At 38.9% G+C, this 23,910-nt stretch overlaps 1 protein-coding gene and 1 pseudogene across 7 annotated transcripts in view; one reads left to right on the top strand and one right to left on the bottom strand.

Annotated features, from left to right (window-relative positions):
• Positions 1 to 23,910, top strand: part of DIS3L2 (DIS3 like 3'-5' exoribonuclease 2) — a 389,397-nt gene that overhangs the window by 127,252 nt on the left and 238,235 nt on the right. For 6 of the 7 annotated variants that reach the window (XR_011074112.1, XM_068544210.1, XM_068544211.1 and 3 more), the window contains exon 6: positions 8,420 to 8,654. Coding sequence is in view for 6 of the 7 variants with exons in the window: in XM_068544210.1 (XP_068400311.1) it covers positions 8,420 to 8,654 (235 nt within the window). In the remaining variant the exon portion in view is untranslated. Of the gene's footprint in view, positions 1 to 8,419; positions 8,655 to 23,850; position 23,910 lie in introns of those variants that run through there. The other variant, XM_068544212.1, reaches the window with a different exon arrangement.
• LOC137765485 (lanC-like protein 2 pseudogene) lies at positions 13,176 to 14,410 on the bottom strand (annotated as a pseudogene).

Here is a 23,910-nt window from a genome sequence, read left to right as displayed (position 1 = left end):
TTGTGGTGTTATCTCAATCTCACTGTGGTTTTAATTTGTATTTCTCTGACAACAAATGAGGCTGAGCAGCTTTCCATCTTTTTTGTCTATTTGGCAATAAAGATTCACTATTTTGTTAAGTGCCTTTAAGCCTTTTCCCCATTTCTCTATTGGATTGTCTTTCAATGATCTATAGCAGTTCTTTATATATTCTGGATATGAGTACTTCAATGGCTTATCTTTTGAAATTTCTTTTACATTATTTTAGGATAAAAGGAAAAATTTAATTTTAATGGAGTTGAATTTATCATTATCTTCTTTCATGGCAGTGCTTTTTGGTTATGTTTAAAATGTATTTCCCTATATATTTTCTCAAATATTATTTTCTAAAATTCTGCCAGCCTTTTATTTATTTATTTATTTATTTTTAATAAATTTATTTATTTATTTATTTATTTATTTATGGTTGCGTTGGGTCTTCGTTTCTGTGCGAGGGCTTTCTCTAGTTGCGGCGAGCGGGGGCCACTCTTCATCGCGGTGCGTGGGCCTCTCACCATCGCGGCCTCTCCTGTTGCGGAGCACAGGCTCCAGACGCGCAGGCTCAGTAGTTGTGGCTCACGGGCCCAGTTGCTCCGCGGCATGTGGGATCTTCCCAGACCAGGGCTTGAACCCGTGTCCCCTGCATTGGCAGGCGGATTCTCAACCACTGCACCACCAGGGAAGCCCTCTGCCAGCCTTTTAGATTAGTGTCTTCCTTAGACATTTTCCATTCACATGGTTGCATCATGTCTCTGATTTAGAAAGTGTTCTTGTCTTCGAATTAGGGATATTCTATAGGGCATTTTGCTATGCCTTTGCTAACACAGGGTTCCCCTTAAAGTACAGAAGTCATGCTACACCCACCCTCCTTTCCCAAAAGGTGTATCTCTTCCTCTCTGTGTCTCAGAGCTCAAGATTCTGGGCTTAGGCCTATTCCTTTCAGTGGTAAGCTTCTGATAGCCTCCTCTCAATTTCATCCCTAGTGGTTTTCAGGGTTCCTCCCAAGTACTACTGAAGAGGCCACATTACTGCTCTCCATCCGCCAGAGATTGCAGCCTGTTGGAGAAAGGGGATCACCTTTTTCCTTCATTACACTGCCAAACCACTCTGTCGCCCAATTTCACCTTCCAAAAGGAGACAATAGGTAGATTACAGATGTATCCATGGTAAAACTAACTTCAGGGTATATCTGACAAACATTTCTCTGTGTGTGTGTGTGTGTGTGTGTGTGTGCGCGCGTGCATTTGTATTTTCACTGTTTATTTTATTTTTTTTTAATGCTTTTTTTCCTTTTTTTTTCACAGTTACATTTAATTAATTTATTTATTTATTAATTTTTGGCTGTGTTGGGTCTTCGTTTCTGTGCGAGGGCTTTCTCTAGTTGCGGCGAGCGGGGGCCACTCTTCATCGCGGTGCGCGGGCCTCTCACCACCGCGGCCTCTCCTGTTGCGGAGCACAGGCTTCAGACGTGCAGGCTCAGTAGTTGTGGCTCACGGACCTAGTTTCTCCGCGGCATGTGGGATCTTCCCAGACCAGGGCTCGAACCCGTGTCCCCTGCATTGGCACGCAGATTCTCAACCACTGTGCCACCAGGGAAGTCCTCACTGTTTATTTTTATTAACAGGGTTATGTGATGCACATCCTATCCCGTTCATGGAACAAGACTTGAGAGTGAAAAAGTTCTGTATGACCCAGCGATTTGGTTCCCTCACTAATCTGTTTCTGTCCTGTCCTCCAGAGACTAGACTAAATGTCCAAGGGAGAAATAATTCCAGTTGCAGCGTGCGCTCAGAATAATAAGTGCAGTCAGCTGCCTCTCTCTCTCAGGTCTGTGGAGGAAACCAGAGGAAGTTTTAAAGTCCTCAGTTAACCAGGTCAGTAATATATCCATTTTCCTGAGGCCTCCCTCCTTTCACTCCGAGCCCAGAGCTCTCCAAAATACTGATCAACCTGAACTGGTAGCCACCAGCACCAGACTTTTTACTCCCCTTACTCTTAAATTCTTATAGAGTACTTTCTGTCTACTTGTAGTTGTGCAGTTTTCTGTGGAGGAAGGAGTTATAGCTTTCATCTGATTCTCAGCAGGATCTGCTAAACTTCAAAACTGAGAACCACTGAGCTAGACTTTTCAACTTTTTCAAGGTCAGTCCCACAGAAGAAGGCCTCTTACTTTACAGATCTAGGGAAAATTGGGCTTCTGCTTTCTAATCCACATATTCGTGTGTCTGGAAACTGTTCTGAAAACTCTCTTGCATCCTGATAGTCTTTTATATTCCTTTTTTCATTTTTCTACCCTTTTATCTATCAAATAATGTTTATTCATCAAATATTGAGCACCTAGATTGATTATGCAAGTTGCCATAGAGTATACGGAGATATATAAGATATTATTGGTGAGCAAACAGTCTTAACAGATGAGGTAAATCACATACATAGATAACACTAGCAAAGTGAAAAAAATGAGAAGTGCTGTGGAAGAGGTATGTATAAATTGCTTTGGGACTTAAGAAAAGGAAGAAATTACTCTGGTCTGGGGTAGGTAGCAGGGCATGAGGAGGAGCTGAGAAGACTATGTGGTGGATTCTGGGTTATAGAAAATCCAAGGCATTTGGACTAGGTCTTGAGAGATGGGTAGATTTTAGACGTGTGGAAACGTTAGATGCAGTATGCCATCTCTGGTTCTTTATTCTTTCAGATGAGACTTGAGTATATAATGTGACTTCATGGAGTTTGTATTTATCAGGGAAGATAGACTCTGAACAGGTCATTTCCTACTTAATTGCTGTTCATTCATTCAACATATATTTGAGTGACTACTAAATGCTATTCCTAACTCTTAGAATATAGCAGTGAATAAAATAGCCTCTGTGCTTATGAAACCCACATCCTAGTTGGGAGACAGAAAGTATATAATATATTGTCAGGTAAGTATATAATATATTGTCAGGTAGTGATAAGTGCAGTGATGAGAAATAAAGCAGGGTAAGAAGATAGAGTCATAACAGTGAGGTGGGGCTGTTTTAGTTAATGTGATCAGGGAATGCCTCTCTGAGAGGAGGATATTTGAGCAGAGACCTAAACAAAATGAAGAGAGCAGTCCCTATGAATAGCTGGGCAAAGAGTTTTCCAGATAGAGGGAACAGCAAATGTAAAAATCTCAAGATGGAAGATTTTAGTATTCTAGGAATAGCAAGAAGATCTCTAGGATTGGAGTGTAATTTGCAGAGGAAGAAGTTGTAGAAAATGAGAATGCAAAAATAGATATGGGCCAGATTTGACAAGACCTTGTGGCATGGTGATGGAAGGATGTTGGGAAGCTATTGCAAGAATGACATGATCTGATTTGTTTTAAAAAGATCACTCTAAGGCTTCCCTGGTGGCGCAGTGGTTAAGAATCCGCCTGCCAATGCAGGGGACACGGGTTTGAGCTCTGGTCTGGGAAGATCCCACATGCCGTGGAGCAACTAAGCCCGTGTGCCACAATTACTGAGGCTGCGCTCTAGAGCCCACGAGCCACAACTACTGAGCCCGTGTGCCACAACTACTGAAGCCTGTGCACCACAACTGCTGAAGCCCGCACGCCTAGAGCCTGTGCTCTGCAACAAGAGAAGCTGCCTCAGTGAGGAGCCCGCGCACCGCAATGAAGAGCAGCCCCTGCTCGCCGCAACTAGAGGAAGTCCGCGCGCAGCAACGAAGACCCAACGCAGCCAAAAAAAAAAAAGATCACTCTAGTTCCTTTGGTCCGAAATAGAAGTCAGGAGACCAGTTATTACAGTAGTTCTGCAAGGAGATAAAGGTTGCTTGGATTTTTATAGTAACAGTCGAAATGGCAAGAAGATATATTCTACAGGCAGGCTCTCTTGATAGATTGGATGTGGGGTGTGAGAGGGAGAGAGTCAAGGGTGATGCCCCAGTTCGGTGCCATCTGCCGAGAGAGGCAGTGCTGGAAGAGGAATGGGTTCTGGTGGGGACCAAGGGTTCTCCTGTTTGAGGCGCCAGCTGACATCCAAATGAAGATGTCAAGTAGGCAATGGGATATGAGTCTGGAATTTGGGGGAAGGGTTGAGGCGAGGCATTTAATTTTTGGAGTTAATAGCATATAGAGAGATTTAAAGCCATGAGACTGGATGAAATCATCTAGGGAGTGAGTGTAAATGGATCCTCTCCCTAGTGGTGTTTAACATCTTCCTGTGTTACCTATATCAGGTCAGATTTAAGTTCAAGTTAGGGGAAAATACTTCACAGATGGTGGTATTTACTTCCTGATTATAGTACATACATCAGTATAGTATTTACTTCCTAATTATAGTACATCAGGAAGTACTTTGGTTCTTTCTCTTTTTATGATATTTGTATTAATCAGTGGGTTCAGGTATTGCTGCTCTGATCCATCTATTATAAAACTCCATCGCCATCAGCATTTAGCAACCATCGATGATCATCTTCTGCATCTGTCATTTCAGCAGGGATATCAGAATGGTGATAATGAAAGTCTTTAAGTCCTTCCTTCTTAGTTAGCTGAAACTCTTCTATAAAGAAGAATGACCTCATCAACTGTTTGGCTAACCTGAGGTACATTTTATATAGGACAGGTAGGATAAATGTTTAGAATTTTCTGAGGTTGACCAGAGAGAGCCCTTTCATGATGATTCCTGAGTCCTTTAGATGAGACTCTAGTAGCCTGTGATAGCTTCCTTGTTTTTCCCATATGACAAGATCTTCCAGGTTCTTTTTTTTTTTTTTTTTTTTTTTTTGTGGCTGCATCTAGTTGTGGCGAGCGGGGGCTACTCTTTGTTGTGGTGCGTGGGCTTCTCATTGCTGTGGCTTCTCTTGTTGTGGAGCACGGGCTCGAGGCGCGCGGGCTTCAGCGGCTGTGGTGCATGGGCTTAGTTGCTCCTCGACATGTGGGATCTTCCCGGACCAGGGATCGAAACTGTGTCCCCTGCATTGGCAGGCGGATTCTTTTTCTTTTTTTTTTTTTTTTAAATTTATTTATTATTCATTTATTTATTATTTATTTTTGGCTGTGTTGGGTCTTCATTTCTGTGCGAGGGCTTTCTCTAGTTGCGGCGAGCGGGGGCCACTCTTCATCGCGGTGCGCGGGCCTCTCACTATCGCGGCCCCTCCCATTGCAGAGCACAGGCTCCAGACGCGCAGGCTCAGTAGTTGCGGCTCACGGGCCTAGTTGCTCCGCGGCATGTGGGATCTTCCCAGACCAGGGCTCGAACCCGTGTCCCCTGCATTGGCAGGCGGATTCTCAACCAGTGCGCCACCAGGGAAGCCCGGCAGGCGGATTCTTAACCACTGTGCCTCCAGGGAAGTCCCCAGGTTCATCTTGTTTGTTTCCTTTTCTAGACTTGAATTAGCCATTTCTTGAAGGAGTTCCACAACCCTCATTCTTAACCAGTATGTGATATGGAACGGTTATAGAGTGCCTTTTGTATCCTGTGACTTTAAGGTGATCTTTTTTCCCCGTAACATTTATTTTATTCTTGTTTATACTGCGATAACAAAAATAGAATGAAAATACTTTCAAAATGCAATGTATTAATTTATATTTTAATTATACAGTTTTGAATGACTTGATTTATACATTTAACCCTGCTACCATACAGCATTCTCTGCTTCAGTAACTCAAAAGTGAATTTAGTGCCTAAAACACTAATTCTTGAGTATAGCTAATCAAAACCATGGAGATTATCATAAAATCAGAACTGGGTTGGTTTTGAAATGTGCTGTACAGTTAAGCTTGCTGTACTCTGGTCATTGCTTTCCACTGTGCTCTTTTTCCCATTGACTTTTCCTTGAACTTTGTATGTGTAAGCCAAAGCATAATTCTTAATATGTAGGTAGGCAGAATCATGGTGATCACAGAATTCTCTTTATATTTTACTCACACACATATACATACATACAAAGACTACCTTTCACTGTGGGATAGTTGAGCCTTCAAATTTTATAAAGTCAAAATTCTGGTTACCCTCTAATATTTTCTCCTTGGTCTGTGGGAACCAAATCCTTTCTGAAACCATTAGCAGAAGAAATAAATACATAATAGAAAGTAAAGGCCTGGAACCTTTGTTTAACATCTTTCCAGAAGACTACATTTTACCTTATATTCTAACTGTAGCATGTTAGTTGTTTTCGTTCACCCCTGCCCCCAGCTCTCCTTTCTGAGATAAAGTTTGTATGGGATGACACGTAAAAAAGAACGGTAGACCAGTGATTGTGTTGTAGCCACCGTGCTTTAGACGTAGGGTATGCACACGTACCTCCTGCCTGTGCTTTGGGCTGTTCTGACAATGCCCAAGGTTGTGTTAATTCTTTGAGGATGGTCAGGGGCAGATCTTCCTAAATGCTATTGAATTTGCTCGGCACATTTAAGGAAATTGAATGCATTTGCTGATTTGAGTGATGTCAGATTTCTTTTTTTTCTCTAATTTGTCAGTGAATTCTCTGTTTTTTGAATGATATATTTTGGGTCAGGTATGAAACCAGGATTCATGTTTCAAGGCAGAAGTGCAGGAGAGCTGGTTTTGTAATTGTATATTAATTTAAAACTTAGCTGTTGCTTCACTCTTATGTTCTCATGCAGGAAGAGGCCTAAGGGGAATCTTTTTAGAGATTTCTGGCTTAGCCACTTGAACTTTTTTTTTAACTGTTAAAGAAAAGGAGCCTTGTTTGTTTGGACATAATGAACAAATGTGGAAATAATGAATAAATTAATGAATGAACAAATGAATAAGTCAGTGAATCTGACAAGAGTCAGACTTCTGTTATCACATTTTCATGAAGTCAGATATTTTAAAACTTTGGGAATATATTTTTAGAGTCTATATTCTGATTGTGTGAATATCTCTGTAATATTTTCCTTTGATTTTCTGGGTGGATATTATAATATTCATTGGGGACAGTTATGTTAATTGGAATCTATGACATTATAATGTTTGGAGAAAGATTTCTTTTAATAACTTTTTGTGCATTGTATAAAATGAAGATCTTTCATTAAGCATGATCTTTGTGTGATCTAATTTGAACATTAATCTGGTTTGTTGAAAGCAGGCATCTAATTTGAAACCTCAGAGTTAAACTCAGAAAAATATTAGACTTCTCAATTATAAGCACATAGAGAAACTGCTAGAAGCTCACTCCGTGCAGGTCTCTGCTCCAATGTCGCTTCATCCAGGAGGCATCCTCCCTAACCACCCTACTGGCAAACTAGCCTCAGTTTCCAATAACCAGCATTTTTATATTATATTTTTTTTTCACTAGCACTTATCACTATTAGACTTTTGATTGTGTACACCGCTGCTTCCTTGCCACCTAGAGCAGTGCCTGGCACCGTGAAAGTTACTCCGTACGATTTGTTGAATGAGTAAATTGTTCACCATCTGTCTCCCCACTAGAATGTAGGCCTCATGAGGGTGCGTGGCATGAGGTTGGCCTTCCAGCATTTGTTTGAAAGAATGAAACGAATGTGCTACCAATAGTGATCAAACTCATATACACACACACGTATGTATGATCACATCTTGATTATATGTTTAAATTGCACATAGATTTCTCATCCAGAAATAGATTATTAGAAGGATATGGTGTTCTAAGTAACATCTAGAACCTACAAAATCTGCTGTCTTTTTTGCTAATGTAGATGGGCAGATTCACATATAGGGTCACCTTTTTTTTTTTCAGTGACTAAATAACACTGGTGTATGTTAATATTGTGCCCATAGAAATCAAAAGGTACTGTCATATCAGTGTCATATGACTAACTCATTGAATGGATTAGTAGTGGATTCTTTTCTCCTATTTGCTTCATTTTTGTTAAATTGAAAATTTTTGACATATTGTGTAATGCGCATTCTTATTTCTAGTGTAAATGTCTATCAGTTGTGTGCTTTCTATACTGATCTCAGGCCTCAAAATGGAGAATTAAGGGTTTATATTTTTTATGGGAACGTTTTATAAACTCTTGTTCACACTTAATTTTTTTTCTATTTCATCTTACATTCTTGTGGTTTCATTTGGGAACACAGTGACAAACTATGTTGAGTTCTTTTATCATTTCCTAGCATACTAGTTGGTCCCATGTGATGGACCTTTTGTGAAGCAGTGTGGTACTTCTGGTATTCAGGGCCTTTGTGGGAGAGAGGATGAAAATATACATCAGAAGAATGAGAAGTGGATATAGCATTAATCTTGGGCATCTTGAAGAGCTGGATTGATCGTAAGGTAATCTGTGCATCTAGAAAATAAAGATTCTTTTTCAGACTACGTGGTGAGTGTCCAGTGCTTCTGAATGTGCAGTTTTTTCCTTAGGAAAGAAAAATGAAAAAAGAAAAATCTGCACTTTCCCATTTTTCCCTCCAGTGATTTAGCAGAACTTTTCTCTTTTCTTCAGGTAATTAAACCGGAGAGCAATGATAAAGAAACAGAAGGTGCCTATGAATCAGATCTCCCTGAGGAGCTCTGTGGAAGCCATCTCCCGCAACAGTCCCTGAAAGGCTATAATGACAGTCCTGATGTCATTATAGAGGCTCAGTTTGATGACAGCGACTCAGAAGATGGACATGGCAACACGCAGAATGCTCTGGTTGATGGTGTTAAGAAGCTCTCAGTTTGTGTTCATGAAAAAGGTGAGTACCGGACTGCTCTCCGACGTTTTATTTTAGTAGATTGTTTTAAGTATTGGAATTCCCTCTGTGCTGCAGAATTAATCACACAATACAGTTGGTGTCTTTCCAATTTCTAACCTGTGGCAGCTTTTAGGAAAGGGGGATCTTTGACAGGCTTCCAGCTGCTGTTTGTGAGAAGGGGACAGAAACGCTGCTGGTGATTTGTGTGGTCAGTGGTTGCTGTTGTCATTTCCTAATGGGTTTTGCATTGTGTTGATAGCTAACCTTGAAATTTCCTGTGATGAGCCCAATGCCACCCTGTGGTTGATATGAACATAATTAAACCAAACTAAAATCCTTACAAAAAAAGCACTTTGTTTTACCCTGGATTTTGCTTTAATTTTAACTCGGTACATTTTGTCCTTAGTGGTGAATAGATCACCTTAAATTTGATAAGTAGATTATCTTTACAAAGTGTTTTGATTGTAAGCTTTTAAAAAAGCCAGTCTTATTTTCTCTGATCAAAATTTAAGCCATGGGTCCCCTGGATACTGAAAAAAGCAATTGCAAACACATAGGTGAAGAGCTGTGACCAAGGGCCCTACCTGACTGCACTCTGGGAAACTTAAGGGAAAGCAGCAATGAAAATTGGAATATTTCAATGTATAGATTTCTAGGAGGTTTTAAGTGCAGGGAATATGTTTTCTAGCCAGATTGATTTTTATGTATGTTATGAAATGGAAAATATTGACCTGGTTAGGCCAACTAGATTAGGAGGGTTTTTTTATCAGGAAGAAGTTTCTGGCACAGTCCTCACGAAAGGCTAGAAGAAATGCCAGAAGATTACTAAAGGAGGGTGTGCAGCAGACACCCTGTGATAGGGACTGGTGAGCACCGTTCTCTGACATCTTATCATCTCCAGAAAGCTGGAGGTGATTTCAGGAAGTGACTGCATAAGGATCACCCTGTGTCTTCACTGCTGACGAGGTAGTGATCTCGGGCAGCGAGCACTTTCTAAAAAGCATGTGTCGCTTTCTGGTGCCAAGTACTACTCATTCAGAAGGACTTCCCGACTTTGAAATTCTGTCTGAATGAAGAGGCTACTGCTTCCTCACTGCCCCACCAGGGGTGCTGACCTGAGGGCACCCAGGTTCCTTTTGTTTTTGTGGCCTGCTTAGATAACTAGTGGTTCCACTGTTCAGGGCCCAGCCAATTTCATTTGGATGTTATTCCTTGAAAATTCCTTCTTCTGATGTTTCTTCTTTCTTCCTTTAAAAACAGTTTAATAACCAGGACCCTAAATAGCCAAATCCTCATCTGCAGGGTCACCAAGGGAGAGAGATACTTGAAGGACAAAGCCAGGGGAAGGAGTACTTTAAAACTTACTGGGTATTTGGCCCAAAACTACTTTGTGGAAACCTAGCTCAGGTGATTGAACTTGGAAGACCTTAGCAGCCTCTTTTCCTCTAGGTTCCAAGTTGAAGGGATGAGATGCTTCAGTTTCTCATTAGTGATTGGTACCAATACAAGGGCAAGGAAATATTGATGGATGGAAGTGATGGCAGAATTGATGCCCGGGGTGGATATTAATAATTCACTTTATCCTTTGTTTGGGAAATTCTGATGCCAGACATACTTTTTTTTTTTTTTAACATCTTTATTGGAGTATAATTGCTTTACAATGGTGTGTTAGTTTCTGCTTTATAACAAAGTGAATCAGTTATACATATACATATGTTCCCATATCTCTTCCCTCTTGCATCTCCCTCCCTCCTGCCCTCCCTATCCCACACCTCTAGGTGGTCACAAAGCACAGAGCTGATCTCCCTGTGCTATGCGGTTGCTTCCCACTAGCTATCTATTTTACGTTTGGTAGTGTATATATGTCCATGCCACTCTCTCTCTTTGTCACATCTTACCCCTCCCCCTCCCCATATCCTCAAGTCCATTCTCTAGTAGGTCTGTGTCTTTATTCCCGTCTTGCCACTAGGTTCTTCATGACCTTTCAGACATACTCTTGATTTGTCCTCTATTGTGATTTTCCTCCATCTCTGTTGCAAGTAAGTGTCATTGAGTGCTTTACAAGTCCACCGTATGCAGTTTTTTTCCTTACTGTTTTTACGGTCTTCGTATCCTACTGTTATTTATATTGCTTCCTTACTGGCCCTGACTGAGGGAACAGCCTTAATCCTTCCCTCAGTATCTGGTACCAATTTCTCTTTCCTGCTAGCCTCTAAATAGAGAGTTTTGAAACCACATGGCTGTTTCTCATTTCTTGCCCTCTTGATATTTAGGAAAATTGCAATTTGCTCTTTTAAAAATCATGGTGTTTTTAAGGATATTTCGACCAGCTTCTCTTCTCTGGATAATATAAAATCTGGTTACAGTTAGGATGTTAGTTCTTTTTGTACCATTTAAGGGTTTGAAATTTGTTATTGAAACAAACCATAACCTTAAGAACATCATAAACTTTTCCTAAGACTTCTAGAAAGGTTCTTTGCTTTGTGTTGTAATTGCAAATGGATTATTAATCCTAGTTCACACCTGTGTGCAAAAGAGTGCTTTTTGTTTGAATATCATGTTTTTTTTACCCAAAGCAAACATGACGTATTACACGTGTATACTTAGTGTATCCCTTTTTGCCCGGGAAACATTCATATCTTTACCATAACTACCAATTTCTCTGGTAATTGAGCAGGTAACCCCAGCTGTATGCAGCAAGTGCCTATCATTGCATTCAGAGGAAAGTTTCTCTGGGCATCTCAGACCTACACAGTAGTTTCTTCTAGGAAGACAACGTGGATCTGGATCATCCTCAGCCCTCGAGAGAACAGGCCAAAGACCTGGGCCCCTTTTGTAGGTCCAGCCCCACAGCCTCCCGAGGCTGAGCGCTTACCACTTCCCAGGCAATGGCATTATTGTCAGCATAGAAAACTGCCATCTGTGTCAAGACTGGGGACAACCCAAATAAATATTCTTTGGTATCAAGTATTTGAGTAACGATTGCCTGGTTAGCAAACTCCAAAGGATAAAAAACAGCATGACTAATTGGTACAGTAGCTCTTTATCATACATCTTTGGGAACTTTAAGAACAGTTTTGGCCTCTGAGTCTTGGCGATGGTGACTTAATCAGGTTGTGATGTACTTTTCCTGTTCTCTACCGTAGTAGGGCCTGTCAGAGATCTTGTTCAGCTTTCTGGTCTGGAGACAAGCTTCTGCCAGTACCCTGATGACTGAACATGGGTTTGAATGTAGAGTCGGTGACCCTCTCAGTTCTCTCTTTTGTCTCTGGCCACCTTCAACTCTTTTTCGAAGGGAGAATCCACATGGAATCCTTGTTCCCTTCCGAGGTTTGAATCGATCTATTACTGCGCCTCCTGGGGCCTGCCCAAGTCAACCTTAGGAGTCAGGAAGAGCCCTTTTTTCACACTTAAAATTCATCTCCTTCCAGCGACAGGCCTATTCATTGCCTAGGTTTAAGCTCGCTTTCCTTGGATAAAAAGTAACCGTATTTCCCTTTGGCTGAGAAAAGCAGATCCATATGATTATTCTCCTGTGATACTTTGGGGTTACTGAAATGCCAAGAGCCCTTACTCCTGACTGTCTAGAAACCCTTCTTTCTCAGAGCTAATTTTTTTCATTTCCTTTCTGCTAGTGTTGCCAGATTCTGAGATCAAATCTTTCTTATCTTTTTGTTTCCTAGCTCTCCACTGTGTATAATGATGATTAATATAATTAGAAGACAGTTATGTTTGCTTCAGACATTATATTAAAAATTAAATATAAGGCAGTTTCCCATCAACCACAATTTTTGGACAATGTTTTGTGCTAGTGTTTTAAAGTATTTGTTTAAAAAAAAGAGTAAAGCCTTGTCCAGACCTATGTTAGAAGGATACAGTGGGAATTTTTGCTTCCCTGTCTTTTATTTATTTATTTATTTTTATAAATTTATTTATTTATTTTTAGCTGCGTTGGGTCTTCGTTGCTGCACGCGGGCTTTCTCTAGTTGTGGCGAGTGGGGGCTGCTCTTTGTTGCGGTGCGCGGGCTTCTCGTTGCGGAGCACAGGCTCTAGGTGTGCAGGCTTCAGTAGTTGTGGCATGTGGGCTCAGTAGTCGTGGCTCGTAGGCTCTAGAGGGCAGGCTCAGTAGTTGTGGCTCACGGGCTTAGTTGCTCCGTGGCATGTGGGATCTTCCGGGACCAGGGTTCGAACCCGTGTCCCCTGCATTGGCAGGCGGATTCTAAACCACTGCGCCACCAGGGAAGCCCTTCCCTGTCTTTTTTTTTTTTTTTTTTTTACTTCTCAATACAGTTTATTAGGCCAGTATTACCCAGATAGCAAAACCAGACAAACACAGTATAAGAAAGGAAAACTACAGGCCAACATCCCTCATGAACACAGACGCAAAAATCATCAACAACACACTAGCAAATATAATTCTGCAATACATAAAAAGAATTGTACACCATGGCCAAGTAAGGCCTATTCCAGAGATGCAAGGTTGGCTTAATATTTGAAAATCAACCAATGTGATCCACAATGCTAGGGGCCTTCAAAGAGAGAATAGGGTCTGTCAGGAATGCGGCAACCATGTGTTCCATATTCTAGGCACCATTCTGCAAACTTGCAAGCGCGGTAGAGGTACTTTTTATCCCGCGTGAGGTGGTAAAGGGAAAGGAAAGAGTCGCCGTTCCCAGCGGTCCCATGGCAGATCCCATAGCCCTTCCGCAGCAAACCTTGCTGCCAAATCACATCGCTGCGCTCCATGGCGTCCTTCAAGTACTTCTCCTCCTTAAAAACCTTGTACGTCTGCATGAGCATGTGGATGACACCGGGGACCCCGTGACACCAGTGCACCGGTCGGTCTGTCTCATTGCTTAGGGATGACGGATAATTCCCAGATCGGAATCTTTTGTGGCGCATATAGTCAATACTAGGTTTCACCATTTCTGTCAAGGTTTCTTGGTCCACTTTTGCTGCTGGCTGCATTAACATGTAGTAGATTCCGGCCATGCCATGGGCTGCTCCAACATACTGCTTCCTGTGCCACTGATACAACAGGGGACAGCGCTCGGCCTACTTTTCTTCCCTTGACAAAGCCTTGCCCGATTCAATAATAGCATCGACTACCTCTTTGACAGCTGACCCACACACGGCGCCCAGCCCCATCTCCGTGCTCACGTAGAGTAAGGCATACAGATAGCCTGCCTAGCCCTGAAGCAGCTCGTCGGGAAGGTCTGAGTCTCGGCAGACGATGGCTCTCTGGAGTTGCAAAAGTTTTGTGATGCATTCCTGGGACTCGCAATCACTTTTGAGTTTATGATATACCACAGCTCCGACGGCCAAGGGCCCAGCATCTCCACAGAGGAAAGTGACCCTCTGGCCATTCAGATTCCGAAATGTTCTCTTTACGTAATCCAGGGATCTGAGCAAATAGGTCTGGTCACGTGTGACCCGGTACAACTGCAGGTACAAAAGGGATATGCCTGTCCAACCAGTATAAGCAGAGCAATCATGTGGATCTGCTGTCTTCAGCCCTTCTTCCATTTGCTGTAGAAGATCTTTAATTTTGGTCTGGATCCGCCTTGTGAAATTATTAATAATCTTCCCATCGCTGTGGAAGGGGAGGCCGAGCTCGTCGCGAGTGAGCTGGGGGCGAGCACATGGCGGCTCCTCGGCCGTGCGGCGGCGGCCTCGTAGTCCGGGAAGGGGTTGGGGAACGCCCGCTCTTCCATAGCCGTGTCCCCGCCCAACTGCAACTTAAGCCTCCGGGACATCCCTTCCCTGTTTTTTAGACTGAGTCGCTAATGCATTCATATCACGTGTGATTCAGGTAGAGACAGATGGTCAGGACCTCCAATGTCTAAGACCCAAATCCTGTGCTAGACCAGCCGTTCCTCCCTGTGAAGTCCATTATGGTTTATTGCAGGATATTGAATATAGTTCCCTGGGCTAATACAACAGGACCTTGTTGTTTATCCATTCTGTATAAAATAGTTTGCTTCTGCTAATCCCAAACTCCCAATCCTTCCCTCCCCCACCCCACTTCCCCCTTGGCAACCACAAGTCTGTTCTTTATGTCTGTGAGTCTGTTTCGTGGAAGTTCATTTATGTCATATTTTAGATTCCACATATAAATGATATCATATGGTATTTGTCTTTCTCTTTCTGATTTACTTCACTTAGTATGATAATCCCTAGGTCCATCATGTTGCTGCAAATGGCATTATTTCACTCTTTTTTATGTCTGAGTAGTATTCCATTGTGTGTGTATGTGTGTGTATATACCACATCTTTTTTATCCATTCATCTGTCGATGGACATTTAGGTTGCTTCCATGTCTTGGCTATTGTAAATAGTTCTGCTATGAAAATAGAGGTGTATGTATCTTTTTGAATTATAGTTTTGTCTAGATATATGCTCAGGAATGGGATTGCTGGATCATATGGCAACTCTTTCAGTTTTTTAAGGAACCTCCATACTGTTTTCCATAGCAGCTGCACCAATTTACATTCCCACCAACAGTGTAGGAGGCTTCCCTTTTCTCCACACCCATGAAGCTTCTTTTACCTTCTCATTCCTGCCAATAGTTAGAATTATTCAGCTTTCTAGTTTTTTATACTCTAGAGATTAAGTTCTGTAAATTGCCTTTTCATATTGTTTGCCCATTGTTCCATCATGGTTACTGTTCTATTGTTGATTTGCAGGCAATTCTTATCTATTCTCTATAATAATCCCTTTTCCATTTTAGGCATCACAAATATCTTCTACCATTCTGTCCTTTAGTCATTTGTCTATTAACTTTATGGTGTTTTTCATTGAACAAAAAATTCTTAGTTTTTCTGTGATAAAATTAATCATATACTTTATGGGTTTTTTTTTTAGTTTTTTGCATATTCCTAGGTCACAGAGATGTTTTCTCGTACAGTCTTTTATTAACTCCACGGTTTTGCCTTTTGCTGAACTTCATAAAGCTGATTCTTTATTGATTGAGAGTATCATTTGGTTTCTCTCCTTTAAATCTATTTTTGTTATTGAACCATCCTCGAATTCCTAGGATAAATCCTACTTAATCCCAATATATTATTATTTTTTAAGTACAATATTGGATTTACTTAGGTAATATACAGTGTAGGATTTTTTTGTATCATGTTGAATGGACCTATCATTTTCTTTTCATTATCTGGTTTTTACAGTCAAGATTATATTAGCTTCATAAAATGTCCTGGTCAGTTTTTATTTTTTTAAAATTTTTATTGGCGTATAGTTGCTTTACAATGTTGTGTTAGTTTCTGCTGTACAGCAAAGTGAATCAGTTATACGTATACATTTATCCCCTCTTTTTTAGATTTCCTTCCCATTTAGGTCACCACAGAGCATTGAGTAGAGTTCCCTGTGCTGTACAGTAGGTTCTCATTAGTTATCTGTTTTATACATAGTAGTATATATATGTCAATCCCAGTCTCCCAATTCATCCCACCACCCCCCTTTCCCCTTGATATCCATAAGTTTGTTCTCTACATCTGTGTCTCTATTTCTGCTTTGCAAATAAGTCCGTCTGTACTGACTGTTGACTATTTTCCCAGAATAGCTTGTATAAGACAGGAATTACATTGTAAAGCATACTCCAATAAAAATTAATTTAAAAAAAACAGGAATTACGTGTTCCTTAAAATTTGGTAGAACTCATTGTAAAATTTTCTGCACCTGCTGTTTTTCAGAAGGCGAGATCTTTGCTCTTTCAGTCTCTTTTATACTGATTGGTCTGTTCAGCCTCTCTTTTTGATGCCAATTTTGGCATAACTTAAGGGGAATTTATCCATTTGAATTTACGATCACATAGATATTCCTAATACTCGTTAATATTCTTTAATTATTAAAAAAACTCCTTGTGCCGGTACTATCGCCTCCCTTTTCATTCTGTATTTTAATTGTTTGACTCCTCTCTTTCTTCTTAACTCTTGCTTGCCAAAGATCTATCTTATTAATCTTTTCAAGGAACATGATTTTTGGTTGTGTTATTTTTCTGTTTATTGTTGATGATGTTGTTCTGTATATCATTGATATTTGCCCTTATCTTAGTTATTTATTCCTTACTTGGGGGGTTATTTTTTTGCCCTTTCCCCAGCTTCTTGAGTTGAATATGTCTTTTCAACTTCTCTTGTTTCCTTTGAAATATTTTTAAAGCTATAAAATTCCCTCTAAATACTTCTTTTGTCATATCTAGGATATACCTAGATATATTTTTGTATACATGCATACCCATATATGTATTTACACATAATAATCACTGATACTTATTGAACATTTACTGCATGCCAGGCCCTAAGTACTTTATAATTATTCCTCATGATATTTAATTATTTAATTCTTACAGCATATCCAGTATGTGTTCTGCCTATGTTCTCTTCTAGGAGTTTTATGGTTTTGGATCTTACCTTTAGGTCTTTAATCCATTTTGAGTTTATTTTTGTATATGGTTTGAGGAAGTGTTGTCATGTCATTCTTTTACATGTGGCTGTCCAGTGTTCCCAGCACTACTTACTAAAGAGACTGTCCTTTATCCATTGTATATTCTTGCCTCCTTTATCATAGATTAATTGATCATAGGTACATGGGTTTACTTCTGAGCTCTCTGTTCTGTTCCATTGATCTATATGTCTGTTTTTGTGCCAGTACCGTGCTGTTTTGATTACTGTAGATTTGTAGTATAGTCTGAAGTCAACGAGGGTGGTACCTTCAGCTTTATTCTTTTTTCTCAAGATTGCTTTGGCAATTCAGGGTCTTCAAGTCTGTGGTTCCATATACAATTTAGGATTATCTGTTCTAGTTCTGTGAAAAATGTCATGGGTATTTTAATAGGAATTGCATTAAATCTGTAGATTACTTTGGGTAGTATGGCCATTTTAACAATACTGATTCTTCCAATCCAAGAGCATGGAATATCTTTTCATTTCTTTGTATCATCTTCTACTTTCCTTCATCAGTGTTTTATAGTTTTCACAGTATAGGTCTTTAATCTCTTTGTTTAAGTTTATTCCTAGATATTTTATTCTTTTTGATGAGATTTTGAATGGGATTGGCATTTTTTTTCTTTCACTTTCTGATAGTTTATTATTTGAATATAGAAAAGCAACAGATTTCTGTATGTTAATCTTGTATCCTCTTAACATTACTGAATTCATTTATTAGTTGTAATAGTTTTTTTTTGTGAGACATTAGAGTTTTCTATATATAGTATCAGTATCATCTGCAAACAGTGACAATTTTACTTCTTCCCTTCCAATTTGGATGCCTTTTGTTTCTCTTTCTTGTCTGATTGCTGTGGCCAGGACTTCCAATACTGTGTTAAATAGAAGTGGCGAGAGTGGGCATACTTGTCTTGTTCCTGATTTTAGAGGAAAGGCTGTCAGCTTTTCACCATTGGGTATGATGTTAGCTGTGAATTTGTCATAAAGGGCTTTTATTATGTCGATATATGTTCCCTCTCTACCACCTTTGATGAGAGTTTTTATCATGAATGGATATGGAATTTCATCAACTACTTTTTCTGTGTCTATTAAGATGATCATGTGATTTTTATCATTTTTGTTAATGTGCTGTACCACATTGATTGATTTGCAAATATTGAACCATCCTTGTGTCCTTGGAATACATCCCACTTGATTATGCTGTATGATCCTTTGTATATATTGTTGGATTTGGTTTGCTAATATTTTGTTGAGAATTTTTGCATCTATATTCATCAAAGATATTGGCTTGTAATTTTTTTTTTTTTGGTAGTGTCTTTGGTTTTGGTATCAGGGTAATGGTGGCCTCACTGAGTGAATTTGGGAGTGCTCTGTCCTCTTCAATTTTTGGAATAGTTTGAGGAGGATAGGTATTAGCACTTCTTCATATGTTTGGTAGAATTCCCCTATGAAGCCATCCAGTCCTGGGCTTTTGTTGGCTGTAAATTTTTTAAATTACAAATTCAATTTCACTACTAGTGATCAGTCTGTTCAAATTGTCTGTTTGTTCTTGATTTAGTCTTGGCAGGTTGTATGTTTTTAGAAATTTGTCCATTTCTTCTAGGTTATCCAATTTGTTGGTGTATAACTGTTTGTAGTATTTCCTTATGATTTTTTGTATCTCTGTGGTATTGGTTGTTATTGCTCCTCTTTCATTTCTGATTTTCTTTATTTGGGTTCTCTCTCATTTCTTCTTGGTGGGTCTGGCTAGAGGGTTATCAATTTTGTTTGTGTTTTCAGAAAACTAGCTCTTGGTTTCATTGATCTTTTCTGTTGTTTTTTTGGTCTCTATTTTATTTCCTCTCATCTTTATTATTTCTTTCCCACTGCTGACTTTGGGTTTTGTTTGTTCTTCTTTTTAGATGGTAGGTTAGGTTGTTTATTTCAGATTATTCTTGTTTCTTGAGGAAGGCCTGTATCACTATAAACTTCCCTCTTAGAACTGCTTTTGCTGCATCCCATAGAGTTCGTGTTCCCGTTTTCATTTGTCTCGAGGTATTTTCTGATTTCCCCATTGACCCATGTTGTTTAGCCTTTACATGTTTGTGCTTTTCCCATTTTTCTTTCTGTAATTGACTTCTAGTTTCATACTGTTGTGGTTGGGAAAAATGCTTGATGTAATTTCTATGCTCTTAAATTTGTTGAGACTTGTTTTGTGGCATAGCATGTGATTTATCCTGGAGAGTATTCCTTGTGTTCTTGAAAAGAATGTGTATTCTCCTGCAAACAACTTTATTTAAACCTGTGATTCTCAAGTTATTTGGTCTCAGGACACTTCTGTGTTCTTTTTTTTTCTTTTCACTTCTGTGTTCTTAAGAATTATTGAAGACTCCAAAATGCTTTTGTGTATGTAGGTTATACCTATCAATATTTCTGTATTTAAAATTAAAACAAAGAAAGCTTTAAAATATTGCAAAATAAGTGTACTTACTTCTAGTTGTGTTTCTGTGTACGTTTAAGGAAAACTTCAGATTTTAAAATAATGATTTATTGGGCATTAGTGAGGTTGATGATTTATAGTAGATAAAACCATAGTCAAAATACTGAGGAGAAAAATGGAATTAACTTCTAAAATATACTTGTTTGTACTTTAAATTGATAATCTTAGAAAATTCTAGAAAACACAAGAATACATAAGCACACATTCTATTGGTCATTAGAGCAGGGGTTAGCAAAGGTATTCTGTAAAGGACCACATAGTAAATATTTCCAGCTTTGTGGGATACACCAGAGACAGAGACTTCTGTGTCACAACTACTCAACTCTGTTTTTGTAGCCTGAAAGTGGCTGTAGAGAATATGTAAATGAGTGGACATGGCTGGATTTGGCCTGTGGGCCAGTTTAGTTTGCTGACCTCTACTTTACAGACATGAGAAAATGAGAGTGAAAGGGACAAATAATGTTTTAGTATTATTATGAGAAGAGTCTTGACCTTGTGGGCCTTTGGCAGGATCTCAAACCACACTTGGAGAACCACTGGTTTAAGCTACTGAAATTGATAGTTGATGCTGAACAAGACTTTAATGAATGTTTTAATTATTTACTGTTAGGAAATGCAACACTTCTTCAGTTCCTTAGTTTCTTGTGGTTACTGGATCGATTTTTTGCCCATGTAGTGCTAATTAAAATAATTTAGGTAAAAATCTGTTGCCTCAATTTTTGCTCAATTGTGGGGTCTTTTTTGGGGACTGTTTGTGCCCCATTTTGCTGTTTTGACTATAGTATGGTCTATGTATGTCTTAGTTCATCAAACCTGTTCACAATGTGAATTTTGAATCTTACATCTTCTTAATATGTTTAATAGTTTATATATAGCATTATTGCACATTAGAAAAAACTTGAGTATTAGAAAAAAAACAATGAGTATTTTGTGTTCTTTAGTATTAATTTGAAAGGAAATTTTTTCCAGCAATTTCCTACATGTAATTGTTGATATATAAGAAAGCTATTGGGGTTGTTGTGTGTATCTTTAAGCTGGATACCTTAATGAATGCTCTTATTATTTCCAATAATTTTCTAGTGGCTTTGATTTTCTAGGTATAAAACAATTTTATCTGCAAATAATAATTTTGCCCCTAACTTTCTAATTTGTGCTCCTCATTTATTACCTCATTTCATTGGCCATTGCTTTAGGAACTGTATTACATAATAGTGGTGATTGCCTTCTTCTGGACTTTAATAGGAATGCTTCCAGTATTAAACCCTCAAGCGCAGTGCTGATTGTTGGCTTCAGACCTAGTTAACCAAGTGTCCTTTTTCTTTTTTAACTAAAAGTTTCTATTGGGAATGGATATTGAATTTTTCTTTCAAGTGCCTTCTGAGCTTCTTTCAAGATTTCGTTTTTTTCCCCCTTTGGCTTGTTTACTTGGTGACACATAACATTGAATAATTCTTGCATCCCTCATACAGTCATGACTCTCATTTGGTCATGGTGTATAGCATGTTTTAACATGTAACTCAGTTCTGTTTGCTAATATTTACTTATGATTTTTGGATTTAAAATACAAAATGTGAGATTTGTCTGCAGTTTCTTCTTATTGTGCTGTCTTTTTTGTGTTTTGGTATCAGGCTCTATTAACTTTTTTGGGAAGAACCGGGGAGCCTTTCTTTTTCTCACTGCTTTGGAGCAGTCAGAATAGCATTGAGAATGATCAAGCATTCTCAATACTTGAAGCATTTAAAGAACTCATGGTTGGAACATGGGTTAGGGCTTTCTTTAGCTGGCAACTTTCTCCGTGTGTAATGATTATTTGTTTCTGTAGGGTTTTTTCCCTCTTCTTGCATTAATTTTGATAATGCAAAATTAAAATTATATTTTCCAGGAAAATCATACATTTTAGCCACCTATTCTAATATTTTAGAATAGAGCTGTACAAAGTTTTTTCAATTAATTTCCTCTGCATCTATAATCAAACCTTTCAGTTTTCCCCTCATTTTTTATTACACTAGGAAGTGACTTGTCTGTTTAATTTTTAGTACAAACGTATTTCTACTATTTTTATTTATTGTAAGTAATCTCTACCTTTATCTTGTATTCCTAAGGACTTTCTTTTAAACATGTTAAGTCTGAGGTGGTCATGTATAGTTGGAAATGTAGGTTGAAGTTCATGTCAGAGGTTGGATTGGAAATGTAGTTTAAAGCGTCATCGGCATCTATTTAGGCCCTTGAAGAACCCCTCTATTCTAAGAGTTTCTTTAAGGGACTGTCAGAGGACGGGGGCCTACCTGTTCTCTTCTGCCATCTGAGTTTCCCTCCTTGAAAGCAATAAATATTATCACACTATTCGCTGCCCTACACCCTCTATAAGAAACAGAAACTCTTGTGGTTTTAAAAATCTTTTGTGTGTGTGATAAAATATATATAGCACCAAATTTGTCTTTTTAACCATTTTTAAGTTTACAATTCAGTCCCATTAATTACATTCATGATGTTGCACAGCCATTACTATTATCTAGTACTATGCCCACACTTTTTATTATCATGCTAAACAGAAACTCTATAACCATTAAACAACTCCCCATTTCACCCACCCCAGCCTCTGCTAACCACTAATCTACTTCCTCTCTATAAATTGCCTCTTCTTGATATGTCATATAAGTGGAGTCATACAATATTCCTCCTTTTGTGTCTGGCTTATTTCATTTAGCATAATGTTTTCAAGGTTCATCTATGTTGTAGCATGTGTCAGAATGTCATTCCTTTTCATAACTGAGTAGTATTTCATTATATTGAATATACCACATTTTGTTTATCCATTCATGTTGCTGGACACTGGTTTGTTTCCACCCTTTGGCTATTGAATAGTGAGTAATGCTGAAATGAACATTGGTGAGCAAGTATCTGAGTTCCTGTCTTCAATTCAGTTGAAATTATACCCAGGAGTAGAATTGCTGGGTCATATACTTAGCTGTTTGAGAAATGTGGGTGTTTTTGAAGGAATTTTTAAATTGTTAAATACATAGTTATTAGAAGGGTTAGCAGAGATAGAAAACCATGATGAATTATAACAATCTTGAAATAATAATATTTGTTCTTTACTGAAATATGATCGGAGCTTGTCCAGTTCTTTCTCTGGCTTGTCATTTTCACCTTCTCCTCTTCTCATTTTTTATCATTGAGTCAGTCCTACCTATTTTCTCTTTGATGTATCAACAGACCTAGGGAGCTTGGGTTCCAGAACATTTTTCTAACATTACAAGTAATTTATTTTATAGAATATACTCTGCCCCAATCCATTCCTTACAGCACCTAGGAATAGACATGCCTGTCAGCCTTCTTGCTAGTACTTTAACACCAAATTATTGGAATAGAAATTTAAATAAAAGCAAATAATCTATATTAAATGTAGTTCATGCTGTTACCTGGAAACAGAAGTTCCCAGGCCTCTAGTATGTCTGTCACTATGTGTGCCTGCCCTTCTCCTCAGTAGAGGTGAATGAAGACTTGAAGGTCTCTGGAGCCACCCCCCGCTGCCCCCGGTTCTTTTAGCATCTTTTGCAGTATTGCACTCCTGATTCTCTTGCTTGCTGTCCACTTTTAGCTTTATACTTGGCTCCCTGAATTACTTGATAATCTGCTTTTGGGGGGCTTACTGGTAATAAAAATGTAGATCAGCATCTTTGTGTGATGGTATCATTTTCTCCTTATTTCCAGTCACCCTTGGAATCTTTCTTCCAAGTCTGTCTACTCATCCCTCTCTCTGGTACTTTCCAGGTCAGGCTAGTCCATGCTAGTGACAAGGGTCATATCTGTTTACAGTTGCATTACTATAGAAATCATAAAATTCTGGACCTACATGAGTCCTACAGGATCAAGTACTCTCCTTGACGTGTGTTAGTCCACCCCTCGGGGCTTCCAGTGGAGTACTTCACATTATTTATAAATATTTCATGACACTAAATGAAAATAGTTCATTTGCTTTAAGACTGCAAGGTCAACTTATTTTACTTTTGATACAAATGATACTAGCCTACCATGGTAACATTGACTTTTCTTGCTGATCAGAGGCTCTAATTAACAGTTGTACGTTTTTGATTAAAAAACAGGGTACCAAATTAATTTTTGATGCAGTTAAGTTACTAAAAATACTTCAAAGTGTGAGATCTTAGGCAAAAATTAATTTTAAAAAATGTATTTTAAAAAATTCTGCTCTGATTAAAAGGTTAGATACAACTGATCTAGTTCACCCCTTTTTTTTTTTTTACAGACGAGGAAACTGAGACTCAGAGGAGTTACTTGGCATGTCCAGTGTCCCACAGGAAGTTAG

This window comes from Eschrichtius robustus, chromosome 5 (genome assembly GCF_028021215.1).
Source record: "Eschrichtius robustus isolate mEscRob2 chromosome 5, mEscRob2.pri, whole genome shotgun sequence".
In the NCBI taxonomy this organism is placed as follows: domain Eukaryota; kingdom Metazoa; phylum Chordata; class Mammalia; order Artiodactyla; family Eschrichtiidae; genus Eschrichtius; species Eschrichtius robustus.
This window is presented reverse-complemented; position numbering and strand designations above follow the sequence as displayed.